This window comes from Leptinotarsa decemlineata, unplaced genomic scaffold (genome assembly GCF_025532065.1).
Source record: "Leptinotarsa decemlineata unplaced genomic scaffold, Ldec_3_MD MMD2_tig00001719_RagTag_RagTag, whole genome shotgun sequence".
NCBI lineage: Eukaryota > Metazoa > Arthropoda > Insecta > Coleoptera > Chrysomelidae > Leptinotarsa > Leptinotarsa decemlineata.
In genome coordinates, this window is record NW_027412569.1 from 3,580,485 (window position 1) to 3,604,261 (window position 23,777).

The following is a 23,777-nucleotide window of genomic DNA, read 5'->3' on the forward strand; positions in this document are numbered from 1 at the left end:
ATTATCCATCTCGTAAGTTAACATTTGAATGAGGTTAACAATCCTATGAATTCATCAATGACATTTACGAGTTAATTCATTAGTTGCTCATTTAAAATTTTTGTCTTTTGACCATCGACATAACCATCTTCAAAACCTATTCTAAATTTTATAAATGTTTGAATATACGAATTGTAGTGAATTTGATCTATTATGGCTTTTCAATTTCGATCATTTTGGGATTATCGCAGAAAATCACGAATACCATTCACCGATGTTTTTGTTCGATACAAACTTGAAGGAAATGAGTATCTGAAAGATAATTTCTCCAACTGTAATTTACGTAATAAGTCCGGAAAAAAACTGTTTTTTTTTTGGACAAATACGAGTAGACAAAATTCTGGCACAAGTCGAAGGAGGGGCCTGGAGGTATGCGTGTCCAAAACACTGTTTTCGGGTGCATGGGTGCAATGCTGATAATAAATGTACATATAAGCACGTGCGCATGCTGCAAAGGGTCATATTAATCTATAATCCTAGCACCATGTATTCAAGTTACTTAATTGGATATGAAATAATGCTGTATTACTCAAAATCGCTTTGTGAATAAGCCATTATTTATCGAGGATGAAACATGATTATTGTGAGTTATCTCTAAGAGATAGACATATACTAGGTAGGTAGGTAGGTCTAAAATGAATGAGTCTATTCGACCATCCACCGCAACCCGCAAGGGTTTATTGTAGCTCACACCTATTCACACTCGACTAAATAGACTCAGCTTCTTAACGAAGCCGATTAGTTTGTATGGTGAGTGGTCTTTCAGGTCAGATACTAAGAGTACCGAACTCTAAGAACTTGATTCGGTCCCCAGCGGGGCAGGCTCAAAGTATATGCTCTGCTGTTTCATCATTTTCCAGACAGAGGCGACACACACTATCTTCTGACAGTCCAAGTCTCTGCATCTGATAATTCAAATGACAGTGACCTGTAAGAAAGCCTGTTAGACATCGTAGTTCATCCCTATACTGTAGTCCAACAACTATTTGGTATCAAGCTTCGAAGGGTGAATACACGCTTTGGAGTGAGCCAATCCTGGAAGATTCTACCAGAAGTCCATAAATCTTCTTTCCATTCATCCATCTTTTTTGGCAGAGCCTAAGCGATGCCAATGACAGGTTCTGGTCCGATGAAGCTGCTTGCAGCATCCTCCTTTGAAAAAGAGTCAGCAGCCTCATTGCTGGCCAGTATGGCCAGTAATCCAGAAAAGACAATCTGTTAAGTTTTTAGACGTTGCTTGGTAACAGCCAACAGCATCCAACGCCGCTTGACTGTCCGAGAATATTTTTATTGACTTGTGAGTGAGGGAAGATTTATCCAATCCCTCCGCACACAATTCAATAGCGCAAATTTCTGCTTGAAATACAGTGGCATAAGTTCCTAGGCAGGTAGATAACTCTGCGACTGAAAACACCTGCACCAGAACCGGAAGGTGTTTTTGATCCATCTGTGAACCAAAAACTATCTGCATTTCCACATTGTGGAATTGGCCGCGGTGGTAGTGCGCCCGACTCACGATCGGAAGACCGTGAGTTCAATTCCTGCCTCGACCAGATATTTTTTTCGAGAGAATTTATCTGGTTGAAGCTAGGATGATTCTGTAACCGTGTTAGAAATCACACGTTGAAAGGTAAGACCTCGTTAATCCTTAGCTCGTACAAGTTTCTCAACGCCTGAGAGTTGTCGTTCATATGGGGGCGACAGCTGATTAACGGAAAAACATATTTTTAAACAGATTTCAAACTTAATACTTCCTTCTCCCGGAAGATCCAATCCTCTCTACTCGGAAATAGTACTTCATAAGGCAGTTCCTAGTTGACAGTTGGAGGCATGAAGTCACAGGTCATTTCCAGAATGCTGTGACTTCCAAGTTAACTAACAGTCTGTTGCACTCTGCATTGAATTGATTTGTGTAATTAGCAATGTGTACAAGTCTGTATGCAGTACATCAAGCCTCTCTCTCCAGAAAAATGTGAAGAGGAGGTAGATCTAGAAGGATCTCTATGGCCACTGACGGTGTGGTACTGATGGCACCACTGATAGCCAGACAAGCCTGTCTCTGTAAGCCAGAGAGCTTCGCTTGGGCCGTTTTCTGTAAAGCCTTCGGCCACGAAGCAATTGCACCATAAGTGATCATTGGTTTGATAATCATCATATAAATGCAATGGCTTTGTTTGGGATCTAAACCCAAGTTTTACCACAAATCCTTCGACATGTCCATAGAGACAGTCTGGCTTTGTGTGAAACTTTTCCCAAGTGAACGTTCCAGGCGAGTCTATTATCAAGGACGATGCCAAGGTATTTCACCTCCGTTCCAAATGGAATGACCACACCATTGAGGGAAAGTGGCGTTAGATCGTCCAATTTTCTCCTCTTGGTGAAGGGGATTAACACAGTTTTGCTGGGGTTGACAGACATTTGCTCCCTCAGGCACCAACTGTGAACAACGTCCAACGTCCTTTGGAGGATATTACGAGCTACCCTTCACGACGTGGACCTTGTCAGGATGACAAGGTCATCTGCATAAGCTTGCAGATCGACTTTTCTACTGTCGAGGGCATCAAGCAGACTATCTACCAGTAGCGACCACAGAAGGGGAGATAGTACCCCAGCTTGAGGGCAGCCCCTGGTGTCCCTGAACCTGATAGCCTCGTCTTGGAGAGCCGTAGTTGCAGTTCTGTTTACTAGCATGGCATAGATCTAACCAGTTATGGTCGATTCTATACTCTTCCTAGCCAGAGACAATCCTATAGATTTCGATTGTGCATTGTCAAATGCTCCTTTAATATCAAGAAATACAGCAACCGCAATCTCCTTATTGTCAAGGGATGGGGAGATTTCCTCAACGAGGAACATAGACATATACTATTGGGGATTTTTTTGTAATCCTTTTCAAGTACGACATCACATTAGAAACATCTGAAATCAACAGTATCTCTTTACTGTATGATGCATATAAACCTTTCTCTTGAATGACTTATATCTATAAAAAAAAAACGTGTGCGTCTCAGGACGTCCGACAGAAGTGACCTACCTACAAGTTGAACTACCTATTTAATATTGAAATTGTTCAACTTTAGAAAAGCTTGTGTATATTAATATAATAATGTAAGGAAAGGTTTTGTGTATGTACATATATTATAGCTACCATATGCCAATTGTTACTTTTGTAGAATTAAATAAAGATACTAGTAATATACATACACAAAATTAGTATCATCATTTTTATAATACTGTCAAAAGTCTATCGCACACTGAACACTGAGTATCTGTTCGTCGAGAGAGGAGGAGCCTGCTTTACGCTGAGGTATGTGTGAGAGAAAGGGAAGCCAAACATTGTAACGCGTTAGGTAACGAAGCAGTTCACCCTCCCATAAGAAGGTATCACTTCAAAAAACCGCATCAAATTCCGTTGCGGAATTTCAAATATCTAAGCAAATATAGGGACAGACAGCGGGAAGCAAATTTGTTTTATACTATGTATCGATTGAAATTCGAACAGAAAATAAGTATACTAACAGAAACATTATAATTCTTATTTATATCAAAATTCGAGCTATTGCTAATATCGAAGGGATTCTATTCGTTTGAAATGCTTGGTGTATTTGAATACCTCATGTTGAATTCAAAACAAGAATGTGAAGTTTCACGTTGTTTGTTTTAATCTGAATTTCTGTATGTGAGTCAATTGTACATGCATCCTTTAGGTAGACTTTAGGTAGAATTTCAGCAATCGTATTCAAATTTGTGATGTTTCCACCATCATCAGCAAATAACGTCGCTGAAGTTCAACAAATGCTGTGGCTTATGTAATTTTTAGGATTGGGACAATTCAAAAATTCTGCGAATCATAATCCAAGATTTACAAAACTGTAGGTACCAAGAGACTGAATCGAACATTTTTCTTTTTACAATCCACGAATAATATGTTATGTGGAGTATGGGATGGCCCTAAAGATAAATATTGCCTAAACAACCGCAGGTTTTCTTGCCCAATTGTAATTTGTGATCTGTTATTTTCACAAGCAACACGTCTTTCTTATCGTATATTGGATCAACCGACATTTTTCTTAGTTCTTTCTCTCTATACAGCCACCGGCTAACCGAATAATTGTTGCTACCTGATAATGAGGATATCAAGTAGATACTTTTGTATCCTACAATTGTGATATTTTCTTTAAATCACCGTCAGCATTAGAAAGTTGTGAAATTCCGAGTATATCACGAGATATCAGGAAAAACAGAAATTTCGGAAAATGGATTTATTCTTTTTGGCTTTATTTTTCGAAGGATTTTTCCCTGCTACATAATGGTGTTTTCAGATTTGCTATCCGATGTTTCGTCTTATCGTCGTATCATTGATGTTTTGATGTTTCTAAATTTGACTTTTAATTTATTACATTCAATGACATTTTATTATTGAACAACTCAATGAATTTTTGGCAAAAAATGGCTTCAACGAATGAAGAAAAAAGAGAAACGATACAAATTCATTACAAATACGATAGAAACAGTATTAGGAAATGTATGAATGAAGTGTGTGTATTTTCTATAATGTTATCCAATTTGGTACAGAAGAGCCTTAGGGCAAGTGTCTTAAGGCGAAACATCGGTGTATAGCAGTGAGGGTGACAGTGTTCCATATGAGTGCAATTTATTACCATTCATTCAAAGTAGAACTCATGTGAATGATATCTGATTCTTATTCCACAACAAATTTTTGAAATACAAACTGAGTGGAGAAAAGTATCTTCTGTATAATTCAGTGTTCACATAGAAGTATTTGTTTCGAAAGAATTTTTTTTCTTTCGTGTGACTCAATGTTTATATGAAAGTAGCTGTTTCAGGAGGACTTTCTTTCAGTTTGTGTCTGAAAGTTACTTCTTTGCATGATCTACATATCCATGTATAGAGTTACTTATTTTCAAATTGATTACTTCCTTTCTTTCTTTAGAAGATTCTCTCATCCCTTTTTTTGTATCAGATGGAGTAGTAGAAAGCCAAAAAGTTTCTTTCCCAAAAAATTATTCACTCCTAAAAAATATAACCCCTTCAATTCGTATTTAAACTTGTATCCCGAAAGACGACAACCACATCCAACTATGTTCAAGTTATTGGATCAGAATCTCACCGAGTTTGGTTCGTTTGAAAAGCCAATGAAAAAATACGACAATCAAAATTTGATAAATGAGGTGTGTATGAGGTAAATTAGACATTGTGTCCTTTTCAATGAAAATAAAACTTCGTACAAATATTAATAATTAACTATAATGTTAGGACAAAAGTAAATCACAGCAAATGCTCACAATGCTGGCCTTGTTCATGATAACACAAGTGTGCCCTTCTTCGAATGTTATTCACTACACGATAAATTTCCCTACTTCTCAATCTTCAGAACTCTCAAACAATGATGTGTTGAAGGTCCTCAATATTTTGATATTCCCTCTGACCAGAAACTCTATTATTCAGTGTACCCTATGAAAATGTATCTATAAATCTTAAATCTGGAGACCTTGCTGGCCACCTCACCGGCCCATCATTTCCTATCCATTTATCACCAAACCTTTCAGTCAGATAATTAGATACTCGTCTGTTAGTGTGCGGTGGAGCACCATCATGTTGAAACCAGATGTTGTTATAGTTAGCCAAAGGTGGATTTTCCAAATAGCCTTCGAAAATCGACATTGAAAACTGGTGATAGGTTTCTCCATTCAGAATTCCGTCCAATGGATGAGGCCCCAAAATTGTATCTTTGTAAATTCCCGCCCACACGTTATTACTAAATCGCACTTGAGGTTGAATTTCTCGGAACTGACTGGGGTTGTTTATACTCCAAATGTGTTCGTTATTTCGGTTGAATATCCCACAATTCGTGCTTTCATCTGTCCAAGTTACATTTTCCAGGAAAACAGGAAAATTAGGTCTTCTTATTAACCAATTACAAACTTCTAATCGCCTTTCGGGATCATCTGGATGCAATTTTTGAGATATGTGTATTTTGTAACATTTTGAACCGCTTTTTTTGAGATGTCTCTAAGCACTTGTATAACAAATATTTATTTCGGAGGGAATTTGACCTGGTTCATTCTGTGTCCGTATTTTTTCCTCAGCTTTTCAAATGAACCAAACTCGGTGAGATTTTGATCCAATAATTAGAGAATTGTTTGATGTGGTTGTCGTCTTTCGGGATACAACTTTGAATACATTTCCGATGTCCTAACACTGTTTCTATCGTATTTGTAATAAATTTGTAGCCTGTCTCTTTCTTCTTCATTCGTGAAAGCCCTTTTTCGCCAAAATTTCAATGACTTGTGCAATAACAAAATGTCATTAAGTGTAACAAATTGAGAGTCAAATTCAGAAACATCAAAGTCAAAGCGTATTATGATAAGAATTATTTTTTCAATATTTACAATTTTTAGAAAAAGAATGATAACTTATGATACACCATTGGAAAGCTAAAATATGATTCTATTCAAAACAGAAAGGATTCAAAGTAGCGCCCATAAGAAAAATTAAAATTGATGATGGTGACCGGAAGACGAAATGTCGGATAATAAATCTGAAAACACTATTATGTAGCAGGAAAAAAGTGGCAATGTGAAAGTGCAATTAATTTCCGAATCCTTTGAAAAATAAAGCCAGAGAAAATAAAAACTGAATAAAAACCATTTTCCGAAATTTTTGTTTTTTCAAGATATCTCCGGATGAACTTGTAATTTCAGAACTTTCACAACGGCATATTGTTAGTCAGGTAAATGTGCAACTTTGTCCCAATTTAACCATCTTCGTATCTCTCATAGTTTCCGAAATTCCAATGGTGAGGATCGAATTTGAAACACCCTGTATATTTCGTGAAAATTTCAGTTTGTTCTTTGTTTCTGAAAAATATCGCCTCGTTCATGCCTTGTAAGTAAGGAAATGTTTTTGAGAAAGACAAAAGGTATAATGACTCAGCCACACTTTCTGTGATGACCTCGTAATACACAAATCCTTTTCACTACTTGACACTGTCTCAGTAAGTGAATGAAAGCTTTCTATAGTTGACAACTGTCACTTCTCCGTGTTAACCAGAAAACCTATGGAGATTGCATTCATTTTCCGAAGTCTATTTCACAACCTCGAAGATAAATGTTATCTCAAACATCATCCGATCCATACTTTGGTCACCTTCAGCCTGCGGCCCACGTGAATCGAACAGAGTTCCTATCGAAATAACGTACTTATCAGATCGCGAAAAATCGTTACTGGGAACTACGGAGTGCGCAAGCCATGAGTACATGTTAATTCACGGAACCCATTACGCGGAGACAGTTCATACAGTGTAGTTGGCAGGAAATATTCAACTAACCGCGCTCTCGCGATCTCCAAAAACAGAAAATGCCTTCCGAAAAATCGGTGTACCAGCCGCATCCAGACATCGCCAAAAGCGCGTATGTGTCGTCCTTCGCCCAGTATAAGGACATGCATCGGAAGTCCTTGGACAACCCTGAGGAGTTCTGGGGAGACATCGCCAGGCAATTTCATTGGGAGAATCCGATCGACAGCAATAATTTTTTCAAGTTCAATTTTGATATAACGAAAGGTCCGATTTTCACCAAATGGATGGATGGTGCCACGACCAATGTTTCCTACAATCTGTTGGATAGGAACATTAGGAAAGGCTACGGGGATAAAATTGCATTTTACTGGTAAGTTTTCGATTATACTGTTTCCTACAAGTGAAAAATAAACAAATGCACAAACAAAATTTTCCGTTATGTTTAGCCGCAGCTTGTATAGGCGGGTTTGCAATACTTTACCAGGTCCATCCTATTTTTGTATTGCAAACGGGTAACAAACAAAATATTTTATGACAGTTCAGGTCGTTTTACTACCTACAGTAGCGTGCGTTTTGGTATTCATTTGAACATACTTGTTTGAACTAATTTATTTATTTATTTATTTGTATCCAAACAGACTTTCTGGTCTAACTACATGGTTAAAAATACAAATATATAATATTACAAATAATTTATATTAATTTACAAGCCATAAACATGAAAAATAAAGGTAAAAGTAAAAAAAAGTGAAAATAAAAGTAAAAGTGAACTTAACACTATGATTTTGGCAATATTAGTTTCAATTCAACAAATAAGAAAATTTATTTGAGTAGTAATTATAATCAGTTAGCATTATGATGATAAATTAATAATTTGTTTGATTATAATGTTTCTAAACATATTTTCAGTTATTGACTAATCCATTTCAATCAGTGTGTTATAATAATTTGCTAGTCGACACATGGATGCAAGAGGAGCTCTATAATAGGGGAGCTCAAGCCAGGATTTCGAGATTTCCTAAAGCACCGCACAATAATATACAGGGGGATACCATATACCCGGTTAAGTACCTCCACCAAATATGTGCCCCATATATAAGGTCGCCTGTGAGAGAAAAAGGATCAGATTAGTAAAAAAAATTGATCATCAGAAATTCTCGAGCGCGTCAGATTAAGGTAGGGTGAGTTAATTATATGCTAAAAAGTGTATATTCCAGTAATCTGACAATTTGAGAGTGACGTAAAGGAAGGGGAGGGCAGCAAAGTTGTAAGAAAATAACGTCATTTCGACATTCTCGAGGGTAGCTAATTTTTTTTATTTTGAAGGAAATAATTCAAGGATAACGAAAAATATATAATCTGACGATTTCCGCAAGCCGAAATAACAAAAATTCGTCGATAAAGGTTAATGCTTGCAGCGGTGTGATACCTATATTTCCCTGTCCGAGTTTCTATTCCTCTATTCTCTATTCACTCTTTCTCTATATATTACTCTCTCACTCCGTCCCCACTCTGAATTCTGTTGCCATGACGCCATCACAGCTGATCACAGAGATTCGTTCGTGATGAAGATGAAGATGATGATTAATTAATCAATTAATTGATGGATGTACCCGTTACTACGTAGTACGAAATCATAATAAACAAAAGAGAAATTAAACTTTCTATGTTTTTACCATTTTTATTCGTAACCAACATTACTGCAGTTTCGTCCTTATTTGCATTTTCTGCATTTTCAAACTTTTCCTGCATTTTCAAACTTATACAGCATTTTCAAATTCATACAATATATAAGTTTGAAAATGTCCTTATAGGACGAAACTTCAGTAACGTTAGTTACAAATAAAAGTGGTAAAAAACATAGAAAGTTTCATTTCTCTTTTCTTCATTAATTAATCAATTGATATAAAAAATTTAATTTTTTTTAAGTATACAAGTATTCTACTTAAAAAACACACACCTTTATTTGCATGCTATTTCCTGAGATTTTCGATTAAGTTCAATGTATTGAAAAAAAAATTAAAAAATATTGTTTTTGTCAGATTAAGTGAATCCCTCTATATAACCGTCAGATTATGAGACAGCGCGTCTAAAACATACAGATGAAACTTATATATCTCAATCTGACGCGCTTGAGTATTTCAAAATGGCGAATTTTTTTTGCACTTTATAATAATGGACGCGAGTTTGCGTTGCACTCAACAACCCCTTAGAAAATCTGACGCGCTCGATTAAATTTTTTTTCTTTTCACTTTTAACCCTTACGTACAACCACCCACATCATACAAACGATCAGATTAACATAACAACATTATTAAAAAACGTAGGACATTGATGCAATCAATATCTGACGCGCTCGAGTATGTCCATGCAACAGTATTTTTTTACATATTTGAAAATCTATAGCCGCTTCCCCCACCGATGAATAGGTATATATTATATAACATTTTTTTTCTTATCATCTGAGCTTTGCAACCTCATATGTCTCAATGACGCTCGAGTAAATCCCCATTTTGCATCGTGGGATATTAAATGTAACAGAAGAGCGCATTCTCCTTGGAGGCACATTAAACCGCAGTAAAGAAAGTAACGTTGGTTAATTAGTTTTATCATTATTTATTTTAAACAAAAACATCAAAATGCTAAGCACTCGTCAATTTTCCAAAGATAGAATTTTGAATTCATTCTAACCTAACTACATTATAATCGAGATATACATGATGCTTTTTATAATATAGGTATCTTAAAATTTTATTTCGAATTTTTTCTAGCAAGAATAATGTAGTCTGGTATTCTCCATGCCAAATTATTACACCAAATTCTAATTTGGGCCTTACTAAATAAACTATAATACAAAATTTTAAGGGAATGGACATTGGTAAAATTAAATGATTGTCTAATTAAATAACCTAGCAATCGGTTTGCAGACTTAGCTATATTTTTAATAATAACAAAAATGAATTTTCATAAACATAACTTCCACAAAACTTATACGATTATTATCGTTTCAATTTCACAATAAATAATGAGTTCCTAATTAAATTACCCATCGAAAAGTAGTTTTTTTTGTGTTATTACTATTTTAAAAACAATCAAACATATCAGATACATATTTAAAAAAAATAGAAAACATTGCTACAACCAAATTTCCGAGACAACACCAACACAAAACGACACACCTGATGAGTTGGTGTCTGTTTTTAATCAATGACGGAAAGAAAGAGAATGAAAAAAGGGTAAATTATCAAGGTATTTTATTCATCAAATTGAAATATGCAGTATTAAGCCCATCGACATCTCTTCTAGTGTTGACACTATTGCATTTGAGGATATGTATTATCCCGCTCAAAAGTCTTTTGGATAAATATGGTTGAACATCTAGATTAGTTGGATGATCAAAATCAAAAATGCACCCATAGTCTTTTTCATGTTCAACGAGAGCTGTGGGGTTTATTATATTCAGTTTCTTAGAGTATCTCATGTGTTCTGAAACTCGTGTTTTGAAATACCGTCCGGTTTGACCAACATATCATTTATGACAACTTCCACAGTTCAAATTGTAAACTATATTGGATTGTATTTCTTGTGGTGTTTTTGTTTTTTGTTTCGAGAAAAAATACTTTCCAACCGTATTTTTATTTGAAAAGGCCACTTCAATTTGTTAGGTACTGAGTAGCATTCCAAGTTTATCAGATAAATTTTCTAAAAATGGAATTTTGTGATATTTGGGTTTTACCTCTGAATTTTGGGAGGAAAAACCTCTTTCTTTAATTATTTTTCCAATAAGGGCTTTAGGATTTTTTTTTTTAGGTAATTCTCAATTATTTGAAGTTTTTTGTTATGGAATTCAGAATTAGAAATCGCAATTTCTCTTGATTTCAAATTCCGTATAATGCTGATTTTTCTCTGAAAATTATGTTACGAAAAATAATTCAAAAATCTCTCAGAAAAAGTTGGTTTATAATACCAGTCTACTTTTAAAATTCGGTTTGGATATTTGATTATTTTAGTATCTAAAAATGCTTACGAATTGTTTTTTTCCATTTCTGGAGTAAATTTTAGTTTTGGTTGAAAACTATGAAAAGTGTCTGATATTTCAGTTTGTTTATTTTTTGGAATGGAAGTAACAATATCGTCAACATATCTTTTGAAAAAAGGCAATGAAACTGTCAACTTTTCAATGCGTATATTTTGTAGTTCTGCCATGACCAATTCTGCAAAAATGGGTGACATACAATAACCCATTCCCAACCCAAAAATTTGTTTGTGAAAATATCCATTGTAACAAAAGTAATTGTAATCTATACAGAATTCAAAAACTTTTATGAAAAAAATCTATGGGTAAAGTGGTAAAGTTTGAAATGATTTCCCATTCTCTTCTAATTATACTAATCAATAGGTCCATGAGATTGTTAGTAAAAAGAGATACCACGTCAAGAGAAATTAAAATATAATTCTCAGGTATAATTTTATTTCTGATAAAATTAGATAATTCGAAAGAATGTTTCACATAAAATTCAACTTTTCTCTTGACGTGGTATCTCTTTCTAGTATATATTTGTCTCTTTAGAGTAACTGGACAGATGGTTATACATTTCCACACCACTGTAAAATGAGGAGTCCTTGATCAGAGAGTTGCAAGTAATAGGTGATTTTTAATTGTTGTATATGCTCTGACAAATTGTATAGTTGATGGGTGGTAACCTCAATTTTCACCAGATGTTTTTGATCAAACACACCCTCTCCAGAATAAAAAGAGCTACAACTGTCAACATTTTTGTTATCTTCAAACAGTTGCCTGCATGGGTCACGAGGTTTAGCTTTACACAAGTATGGTATAGCTCTTTTCTGTAATACAAATACAGACTCCGGCAAATTAAGGCTACTCACACCCCAAAAGTTATACCGTACCTTGATGCTGTTTTTGCAGTATAAACTCCCAGTTTTCAATCAATAAATCTCATTGCATAACAGCCAGTGGAAATTTAGCTTTTCATCTTTCTGATGTGAGTGTCAAATTTCAGTCCACCGTCTATAGAAAATCCCAGAAATTTATTACACCCCCTGTTCTCAATAAAACCGCTCGCTACAGATCAATTCTCAAGTGAACACTTGAAAGTTAAAATATTTGTTTTGGAAATATTGAGAGAGAGTAGAATGGAATCACAGCACAGTATATCTTGAGCTATTGTCTCATTGAGTATATCTATACCAGTGTTTCCCAAAGTGTGCGCCGCGGCGCTCTGGGGCGCCGTGGCGCTCTGGGGCGCCGTGGAACCTTTACTGGGCGCCGTAGGCCACAGGTGAGTCTCAAGGTACAACGTTTTACAATATAAATAACTGAGAGTAAAGGTAATAGGTCGGTACCTATTAATAAAAATCCTCTGATAATATGATAATATCGGTAATTGCAAAATGCAATTCGTTCAGACAGCCACCAACCTACTTTTATTAATTAAATATCTAGTGTAGTCGTTACGTTCTGGCGCCGCGATAACCTTAAAAAACATAAGGGAGCCGTGAATTCGAAAAATTTGGGAAACACTGATCTATACCTTCACTATGCCATAATATAGTGGTGTCGTCGTCGAAGAGATTGAATGTTCCAGACCAAATCGTTAATATACAACGGGAACAATATGGGACCGAGAACCGATCCCTGTAGTATACATGAATTTATTTCAATACTGTTTGAATATTCAATTGTCTTTAAAATCTGACTGCGAGCCTTGATATACGACTCAAACCGTAGTGTTATCCCTCTACATCCATAGGTATTCAGCTTACGTAGCAGTAGTTTATGATCAACGCCGACAAACGATTCCGTAAGGTCAGAAAACACTGCTGCCTCAGCATATCCAGCATTCATATTGAATACTCCTGCTATGGAATCCAAATTGATTTCTACTTATAATGTTATGGCGAAGGAGAAATTCATCGAGCCTTTTCTGAACTTTACTTTCTTAACCTTCATATAAAGGACCACTATCGACAACTTTAGAAAGGATGAAAACCTGTCATTTCTGAATGAAAGATTGATCAGTCATACAAGAGTTTTGAGCGCTTCCTTTGGACAATTTTCGATAATTACAATAGACTGCTGACTGACATTGGAAGTCACATCATTCTAAGAATGACCTCTGACGTTATGCCTCCAACTGCCAATTACCAACTGCCTTATACACTACTCGAGTAGAGAACACTGGATCCTCCGGGAGAAGGAAATTGTAAGAGCAGATAGTCGTTGGTTCGCAGATGGATCAAAAACACCTTCAGGTTTTGGTGCAGATGTTTTCAGTTGCAGACCCAGGGCAGAGATATCAACCTGCATAGGGACCTATGCGACTGTATTTCAAGTAGAAATTTATGCTATTGAATTTTGTGCGGAGAGATTGGTAAAATCTAACCTCATACATGAGTCAATAAAAATATTCCTGAACAGTCAAGCGACTTTGAAAGCTCTTGGATACTACCGAGCAACGTCTAAATGGGTAACTAATTGCCAAAAACGAGTCTCCTCAATAGGAAGATTCAATGAATTGTCTCTGATCTGAAGTCTGCTGACTCCCTTGCAAAGGAGGGCCATACAAGCAGCTTCATTGGACCAGAACCTGTCATTGGCATCTTTTAAGGATCTGCCAAACAAACATTGAACATCTGGATTGCAAGAAGATTTATAGACGTTTGTCATAATCTTCCAGGATTGGCTCACTCCAAGAAGTTCATTCACATTTTGGAATTCCAAAAATCCACGGCCTTCAAACCCGGAAAATAGTGACTCTGATATGTTAGCAAGCTTCCACCTCGATGATTTTTGGAATACTAAGCATGGCTTCACCTTCTACTAAACGTTTTTTATGTTAAACTCATTTGATAATGATGTTTTATCTGTCCTGATTATTCTGAATACTTATGAAGAAAATGTTAATTTGTGATAAGAATACAAAAAAGTGATATTCTCAATGAAATTTTGTTTGTTACTTTGGAGTGACGAATTCACAACCGGTATTGAGAGAAATGTAACATACTTCATTTTCTCAATGTTAAAATTCAATATTTTTTTGAATTATATGTATCTCATTGAAAAAATTATATGTAGCCTATTTGAATCGATTCTAATGGTTTGACTTTTGCAAACCCATGTAATGATGACTTTCTAGCATTCAAAAATTTCAAACGATATCATTTAAGGCAGAATAAATATTCGCAAATTATTGCAGAATACCGAGCGATGGATCATTATTGGCTCGCATTCACTTTCAACAATTAGAACGGGTTAACAACTTGCAGTAAATTGTTCGGATATCATTAATGATCTACTCTTGTAGAACACTAATGTTTTGTCCAAAGTCCACATATAAAAAACAATTCAGTAAAGTAACAAAAAACAAAGTTTAAACTTCCATTGGATACTTTTTATAACTCACTCCATAACATCACAAATATAATTATTGAAATGAAAAACTCAAAAGAACGTACCATTAGATTATGACCTTGGATGTGCCTGTGCTTATATCAATTCACTCAAAAAATATTTGTTGCAGTAGTTTTATTTCAAATCTAATCAATTTCAGGTTTCAATCCACCTCATCCTTATAATTTAAGTTGTTTTCACTTTCAGTGTATCGATGTACCAATAAAATTACTATAAAGTGCATTGCGTTTGAAACGAACCACCCTGAATAACTTTTGGTACAGGAATGTTAAGAAATGTTAGAAATGTTAGAAAATCACACGTTGAAAGGTAAGACCTCGTTAGTCCTTAGCTCGCACAAGTTTCTCAACTTCTGAGAGTTGTCGTTCGTATGGGAACGACAGCTGATTAACGGAAAAACAGATTTTAAAAAGACAGATTTTCAGGAAAAAATAAAAATCACGTCAACGATAGTATACAAGAGGACACATTTTGACATATTCACGTTTGATATTACTTGGATTACCCTATATTGTTTCGCATTATCAGATGGTCTATGATGGGCAGATTTCAACAAAGTATGAAACATTTGTTCTGAAGCTTATGGTTCGGGAGCTACAAATTATTTGGGTTGAAAACGAGCCACTCTGAATAACTTTTGAAATAATGATTTGCAGGAGAAATGAAAAAACAGGTCAACAATTATACAAGAGGCCACATTTCGAAATATTCGTTCTAGAGACAGATATGAAAGCAATAAATCAGAAAAAGAGATTTTTTATTCAATCTTGAATCAAAATCTAATGACTGGAAAATGAGAAGAAAAAAGATTTTTATAGTAAATGTTCGAAAACGTTTCCACCAACGTCCATACAATGGTACAGACGAGCTTCTATTGCCGCCTTCAGATGTTTGAGAATCTCGGGGGTTATTTATCTGCAATGCCTCATGATATTCTCTCTCAAATCTTGCAATGTTAATGATTCTATCTCATACACTTCAGACTTCGAATGAACATATAGAATGAAGTCTACAGTAGTGAGATTCGGAGACCTTGGTGGCCATTCTGTAGGACCTCTTCTGCCAATTCAGCGACCAGGAAATGATCATTCAAAAATTGTCGCACTGGAGCTGCATAATGAGGAGGTGCACCGTCCTGCTGAAAAACTATTTCATTTTCGAATACATTTATATCCTTCTCAATTGCCTTATTGATACACGGTATTATTCGATTTTCCAACATATCCAAATATTTATCACTAGTCAAATTATCATCGATAAAATATAGATCCTATGATGTGGTCACCTAAAATTCCTGCCCAAACATTCAGTTCTTGAGCTCGTTGGGTATGAACTTGACGGTATAAATAAGGATTTGTATCACTCCAATATCGACAATTTTGCTGATTCACCTCTCCATTCAAACTAAACGTTCATTTATTCGTTCAATTTATGAACTAGTCTTATTCTATATGGATGAAATTTGTACTTATAAAAGATCTTAAAAACATTTGTACGACTCATTCCTGATTCTCGAGATAATTTTCCATTAGTCCAGCGTGCTTTTTATTGTTAGCAGATTCAGTTTCCATAAATTTGTTCAATAATTCCGAAACATATTTGTGTCGTACATTTTTTCCTGGATGATTAACATTGAACATACGAGCAGCAGCTCTAGCACTATTTCAATTCTGGTACTACAAACTCACTATATCAATCCGATCTCGAAGCGTATGAACCATTGCTTCTCAAGAATTCATAAAAACAGAAACACCAATTGTAACTTCACCTGGTAGGTAATCGTTTTTGTAGAATGTGACAAATGAAAAATGAACAAAAACACATATGAAACCTAGGTAACAGATAGTACAGAAGTTATTTCACGGTAGCTCGTTTTCAACTCAAATACTTTTTTAGCTTCCAAACTATGAGCTTCAGACCATAATGTATTCTACTTTGTTGGAATCTGTTCATCATGGAACATCTGATAATGCAAAACAATTGATTCATTTAAAAATAAATGGTGACATGCTCTGGGGGTGCGATAGGGAAAGTTAGATCAAATTGTTGAGGTGTTTTTTTAATTTTTCCTGAAAATCATTGTTCCAAAAATTATTAAGGGCGGCTCGTTTTCAACTCAAATGATTTATAGCTCCCGCACCATAAGCTTCAGAACATATGTTTTATATTTTGTTGAAATCTGCTCATCATCGTGTATCTGATAATGTGAAACAATATAGGGTAATCTATTTGAAAAAAATTGGTGACATGCTCTGTGGGTGCGATCGGGAAAGTAACATCAAATGTGATTATGTCAAAATGTATACCCCTTATACTATGATTGACGTGCTTTTTTTCATTTTTCCTGCAAATCATTGTACCAAAAGTCATTCGGGGTGGCTCGTTTTAAATGGAATGCACTGTATAGTAGTGAAAAGGCAATCAGTAAGATGATAAGAGTAATAAAACATATATTGTTAACAATAGATTGATATAGATGCTACTGAATAGAAAATGATTTACTGCTCATGACATGACATAATCTTCAACACTTTGGTCTCGCTACTCAATTCCAATGAGCAAGCATCCTTTCAGTTGTGAGAACACATTGGATTGAAATATCTATACAGAATTTGAATCTGGATAATACTGAGATATGTTGAAGAGTAAAGAACGCAAAATGATAGATAACCGTGAGATATTTAATCATATATATAAAGATGGTTGTTTGTTGGTTGGTTGGTTAGTTGGTTGGTGTAGCAGCGATACAGCAACATAGTACTAGTCATATTATAGAAATAGAATCGAATATAAATTCTTCGAGACACGAAACATCTAAAGTATTCCCAGTCCAGGTAGGACTCCGTGATGAATTGATAATAAGATATTTTGGTTGGCAATGGGGAGAATCTGTTCATACCAATGAGGAAGACTGCTGCCAGAAACGACAGCAGTGAAGGCCGGTATGTGTTCCGATTGGTTTATTCTGCTTTGAAACCATTGAATTTGTCCAAGTCAAAAAACACATTCTTGTTGATACTAAATTCTGAAAAAACAAAATAAATTGTTTTCTGTACTTGTGTCCATAGGTCCTTGATGATAACATAGTTTCATATCATCTTTGATATAATTTGGCTTGCCTTCTGTAACTATTCTGAGCCTATTACGACTTTGTGAAAACAGTTTCCCAGTTTTTTCTGGACGGCCCCTTCATAAATGTTTTTATGTGTGTATTTTTGGATAAATTTTCCTGGTACTCGTTATGTTTTTCGAGTATTCTTACCCATCTGTGGCACATATAGAGTCAGCCTATATTTATTTGCTAGTTCTTTCAGTTCTCTCTGGCATTCCAGGAAAGGTCTTTCTTGGGTTCTTGAACACCGCAATAGAAGCCCGATTGTCCAAAAGAATATTGACGTACTCATTTTTTAAAGCCTCAAAACAGTATATCTTCCACATTACAAAATTTCAACACCTTGAAATTGTCAAAGACACATATATATCATCCATGTTACAATAAAAATTTCATTCCTCGCAGCGGGGTTCTTATGAATAGTTAATAATGGTACTATTCCTACGAAGTTCAACTAGTCCACCAGCTAAACGAGTATAATAATGATCTTCAAAATGTGAAATAATGAAGAAGAGGTGCCTGTGGCAACACCTATTCTGAATGTCATAATCACCATGTGGTGTGAGAATGAATCCAACACCCGATCTTCCAAGTGGTTTACTAACACCACCTCTTCTCCGCCCAAATTTATTAATTGTGGTGTGCATAGTTAGATCGTCTGTGAGTAACTGAGTCAGTTTCACACTTGTTCAGATGAATCACTTTTTGAAGAATTCGCTTCCTTTAGGATGGAGAAGTGAAATAATTCGTTATTTTTTTGAGTATCCTGATTACTGTGGTCAAATACATTTCCGTTGGATGATCTGAGCCAACACTCAATATCCAGTATAAGTTATCCTTTAAACAGGAATTATTGAGGACCAAGATCTGATCTGTATTTTTAGACTTCATTGCAAATGCGAATCTACTTGAACATTTCAAGAAATATTCAGTTCCAAAAATGTTTCAGTCTGATGTGCGATTTGTTATCGATGATCTCATTTCCTGAACTGAAATCATCATTGGTGATTGATGGTGAGAATGTTGATCTTTTTTTGCTGGCAAGCATTCTATTCTTTTCTGAGTTCTGAGTTGATGAGTTTTTCAAACTGCCTTTGAGTGTATCATACCAAAGAAATGTCGTCAGCAAATGAAAGAGTTTGCTTGCAAAATCATAGTTGTGAAATCATTCCTTTATATTTTGTTTTCCGTAATGATATACCTGCTATCGCTCCTTATACTTTCTTCAAAAATTGTTCGCCTTTCTTCAAGGTCGAAACTTGCATGATACATGTATACTTCCGTTACAATCAGTTATTTCCTCAATGTCAAATTATTCATGACAATTATTCAATCGATGAAATCGGGGTGCCGCATGATAAAACAAACAATGAATGATCGATATTTACTTTCACATAAGTCCACTAAGACAAAGGTTATTCAAACTCGTGTTTGAATATCCTTCATTTGAGTGTCATTGACAACGTTCAGCTTCAAGTAATAAGTTGATTCAGAACTTTTGTCCGTTTCAATGTCATGTGTTTTTGTAGCTCCATATATCAATGCATAGTTATTCTACTGTGTCGTTGAATATACTGATCGAAAGAGAGTTTATAGCAGGGGAGCCCACGATGCAAAATGGGGATTAACTCGAGCGTCATTGAGGTTGCAAAGCTCAGATGATAAGAAGAAAAAAATGTTATATAATATATACCTTTTCATCGGTGAGAGAAGCGACTATAGATTAGGGTTGAAAGAGAAAAGAAAAAATTTAATCGAACGCGTCAGATTTTCTAAGGGGGTGTTAAGTGCAACAAAAAAAAGCTCTCATTATTATAATGTGCAAAAAACAATCGCCATTTTGAAATACTCAAGCGTGTCAGATTAAGATATACATGGTTCATCTTTATGTTTCAGACGTGCTGTCTCATAATCTGACAATTATCCAGAGGGATTCGCTTAATCTGACAAAAACAATTTTTTTTTAAATTTTTTTCAATTCATTGAACTTAAATAATTGAGAAGCTCTGGAAATAGCATGCAAATAAATAAGTGTATGTTTTTTAATTAGAATACTTGTATTTGTAAGGAAATATTTTTTTTAAATGCTCAAAAAAAATTGATTTTTCATAATCAATCGATTAATTAATGGAGAAAAGAGAAATAAAGTCGAAATGACTTAATTTTTTTACAACTTTGCTGCCCTCCCCTTTCTTTACGTCACTCTCAAATTGTCAGATTACTGGAATATACACTTTTCAGCAGGTAATTAACTAACCCTACCTTAATCTGACGCGCTCGAGAATTTCTGATGATGGTTTTTTACTAATCTGATCCTTTATGCCTCACAGGCGGCCTTATATATGGGGCTCATATTTGGTGGAGGTACTTAACCGGGTACAAGGTATCCGCCTGTATATTAATCTGTCGCGCTTTAGTAAATCCCGAAATCCCCGCTTGGGCTCCCCTATTATTATGATCTAGACATTGATTCTCTCAATTTTTCCAAACTTCAAATTTTTGCCTCTTCACGCGGTTTTTAGTAAATTTTTCTCTACGAATTCGAATTGGAGTGCTGCCAAAACAACCCGAGGGATTACCCAGACAGTTGACAATGAGAAAGTGGAAGAGAAGTTATCAGAATCTTTCATAGGAAGTTAGTGAAGTGTTTTTGAAAGTGTTTCCCTAACAGTTAGTAAAAAAACGCCCGAAGAAGTTATTGTATGGCGAAAACGTGTTGCGTTTTTGTAAAATCGTTTAGTGGAATTCTCACAATTAAAGTGTTTTTTGAATACGTTAGTTATTGTGATTCTTATATAATAAAAAATGATTATTGAATAACGGAATTAGTTAGTTCTCCAACTATATTAATAAAGTGGAGCTGTTGAATGGTAGGTTGCACTATACAGGGTGTTAATTAAGTATGAACCATAAATTTAACAGACGATTCTTTAGATACAGATAAAGTTGACAACAGCTGTCAAGTTGTTTATTAAATGATGCAATCGTTTTCCAAGGCAACCCTTGATTATTATTTATGGTATTTTCAGAAGAGTGCGAAATTCAATGATGCGGCGGCTAGACGGTTGTATTGAAGCCAAAGGAGGCCATTTCCAACACTTAATTTAGTGTAATTCGTTAGTCTAGATGTTAATGTTATTTAATATTGGTTGTTATTGTTACATAATTAGTAATGAAAAATTGTAAAAATAATAATTTCCAAAAGAAACATTTAATTCCTCATATTATTTCTTGTGAGGTCCAGGAATATGCAATTAGGTCGATGTTTTTTTAAACTAAGCAAGATACGAAAAAAAATGCAAGAGACAAAAAAGTGGTTTCTGATTGCTCAATCCAAAGAAATAATAAAAATTGCACAAAATTCAGTGGCGTACATTTTTAAGTCAAAAATATTCGTTCAAATCCCGCTCGAGACGCCACTGGACTTAATAAATTGAATCACGTTCGGGCTAAATTAGCTCCTTAATGTAATAAATACCATTGCCAAATTACAGCAAAATTAGGTGAAGGATATTTCATATTTACGAATAACTTTTTTTTTATTTTTATTCTAACACAAAGGATTTGCGGATTCATGTTTATATGAACATTTCATCTTAATATTACCTAAAGAATCGTCTGTTGAATTCATGATAAATACTTAGTTAACACCCTGTATGGTTTACTTGAACTATAATAACGAACGCACTGTTCGACGTTGGTTTGCAAAATTCAGGAAGATTTCAGCCTTGGAGATGAGTAATCCAAGACTCTGATGGAGACTGACCCATCACGAACGGTGCGGTGCGAAGTTTGTTCTTGTTTGCTTTCGCGCAACCAAAACGATCCTTTTTTGGATCAGATCGTCACATGTGATGAAAATTGGATCCTTTGCGACAACAGGAGACGTTCAGGACAGTGGTTGGACACCGATGAGCTACCCAGGCACTTTCCAAAGGCGAAAACTCATCAAAAAAGTCCATGATTTCTGTTTGATGGTCAGCTGCTGATGTGATTCTTTGCAACTTTCTGCAACCGGGCCAAACCATCTCAGCGGAGTCCTATTGTGAGGAAATGGACGGAATGTACCGAAAATTGCGTCAGCAGCAGCCGGCACTGGTCACTGGTCCTCCTCGACAACGCTCTTCCGTACGTTCCACAAATCACCATACGATAATCAAACGAATTGAGCTTCATAGCTGTGCCTTACCCACCATACCCCTTAGACCTCTCCCCAACGGACTACCATATTTTCAAGCACTTTGATGAGTTTCTCATCTATAGAACCTTTCCTAATCAGGACCAGGTGAAAGCGGTCTTCGTCGACTTTATCGAATTCCAAGGGTTCAATATTCATGCTGGCGAAATTAATTGACTAGTGTTACGTTGGCAAAAGTGCAACGATTCAATGAAACTTCTTTCTGAGAATAGTACAGCGAACGCATCACGAGAGGCAGCACTAGTAATAGGGACAAACATAAACTATTCACATGTTAAACAGTGTTATTTACGTAATATAAATTTATTATTTATTTATTATTCAAAAATATAAATCTGATATGAAAAATTATTCTGTGCCAGTAAAATTCCAACAAAACATTGCTGTTTTGCGAATTGTACCTACGTCGGATAATCGATATCCGGAAGGAAACGTGTTTTTCATACTATATATTTATAAAACCTCATAATAATGAGGTTCGATGTAAGAAATTGATACATGCTTTGAGGAGAGTGGATTTGACAGTGCAAAAAATAAATAAATATTCATATGTATGCTCTAAACATGAAATAAATAGTGAATTTTTCAAAGTTAATTACCATTGATTAGAATGAGATATAACCTGAATCGTTTATTGAATTATATTCATTTATTATATTTAATTGAATTTCTTTCATTAACATCTATATTTTATTCATATTTCACTCGGAAATAAATCTGAAATTCATCATTATTTTAAATTTCTTTTATTACAGTTTGAATCGACCGCTACTCTTTTACTAGAGTCTGTATACTAACCTGTCTATCAATTCACTTTTTTCCAGTTACTTTAAAATTACTTACTATTTACTTTACCATATGTTTATATGAGCGCTGTTAGTGAGTGATTTTTCGTACTTCTAGTCTAATCAACAAGTTCAAAAACATGAAAAATAGAGATAAAGGTCCTAAAAATATGAGCGATAACTAATTCGATACGGAATCACCTCTAGAAAAATGGTTTGGAAGGATTTTGATGCAGGTAAAAAATTGCAATTGTTATTAACAAAATAAGATTAAAAAAAATGGTATTTAGTTTTTCGTTAATAACTCAAAAAATATTATTATTTAAGCAATTTTGAAAAAAAAATGTTGAAGAGGAGGAAATTTCCGATAAAAATGTCCCGACTCCCGAAACTCTATTTCCATTATTCATAATTTTAATTTGAAGTTGAAAATAGGGTTCCGCGCGGCTGTTACGGCATGTGCGCGCTGCCGCTAAAGAGAGTTTATCAAAAGAAATAATTTTTTAATAACACAAAATGTCATTTTAAAATTTTGAAAAAAATCTAGTATCTTAACACTTGAATGAATCGAGTTCCGTAGAAAAAAAGTTCTATAACCATTTTCAAAAAAGTTATTCAATTGTTAACTAACAATTTTTTCCCAATCTCCTTTGGCATAAATAATGGGATAAAAGGTATAAACAATTGGCCTATAAATTTTAAACTTCGGGGAGCCCTTTTGATATATATATATATATATACTCCATACGATCCTGCGATAAAAGTTCATAAAAATTTATTAATTTGTTAATTATGATTTTTTATAACTATTGCAAAATGAAATATCTAAAAACTGTTGATAGATTTTTTTTTCAATTAATATTTAGCTATGTCTGTTTTCACATTAA

General features: G+C 34.9%; 1 protein-coding gene across 1 annotated transcript in view; it reads left to right on the forward strand.

The window, feature by feature from the left end:
- The first annotated feature begins 7,120 nt into the window (after window positions 1-7,120).
- AcCoAS (Acetyl Coenzyme A synthase) overlaps window positions 7,121-23,777 on the forward strand; it is a 60,490-nt gene continuing 43,833 nt past the window's right edge. The window contains exon 1 of the mRNA XM_023156405.2: window positions 7,121-7,730. Within this exon, the coding sequence (XP_023012173.2) occupies window positions 7,420-7,730 (311 nt within the window). The 5' untranslated portion in view covers window positions 7,121-7,419. The remainder of the gene's footprint in view (window positions 7,731-23,777) is intronic.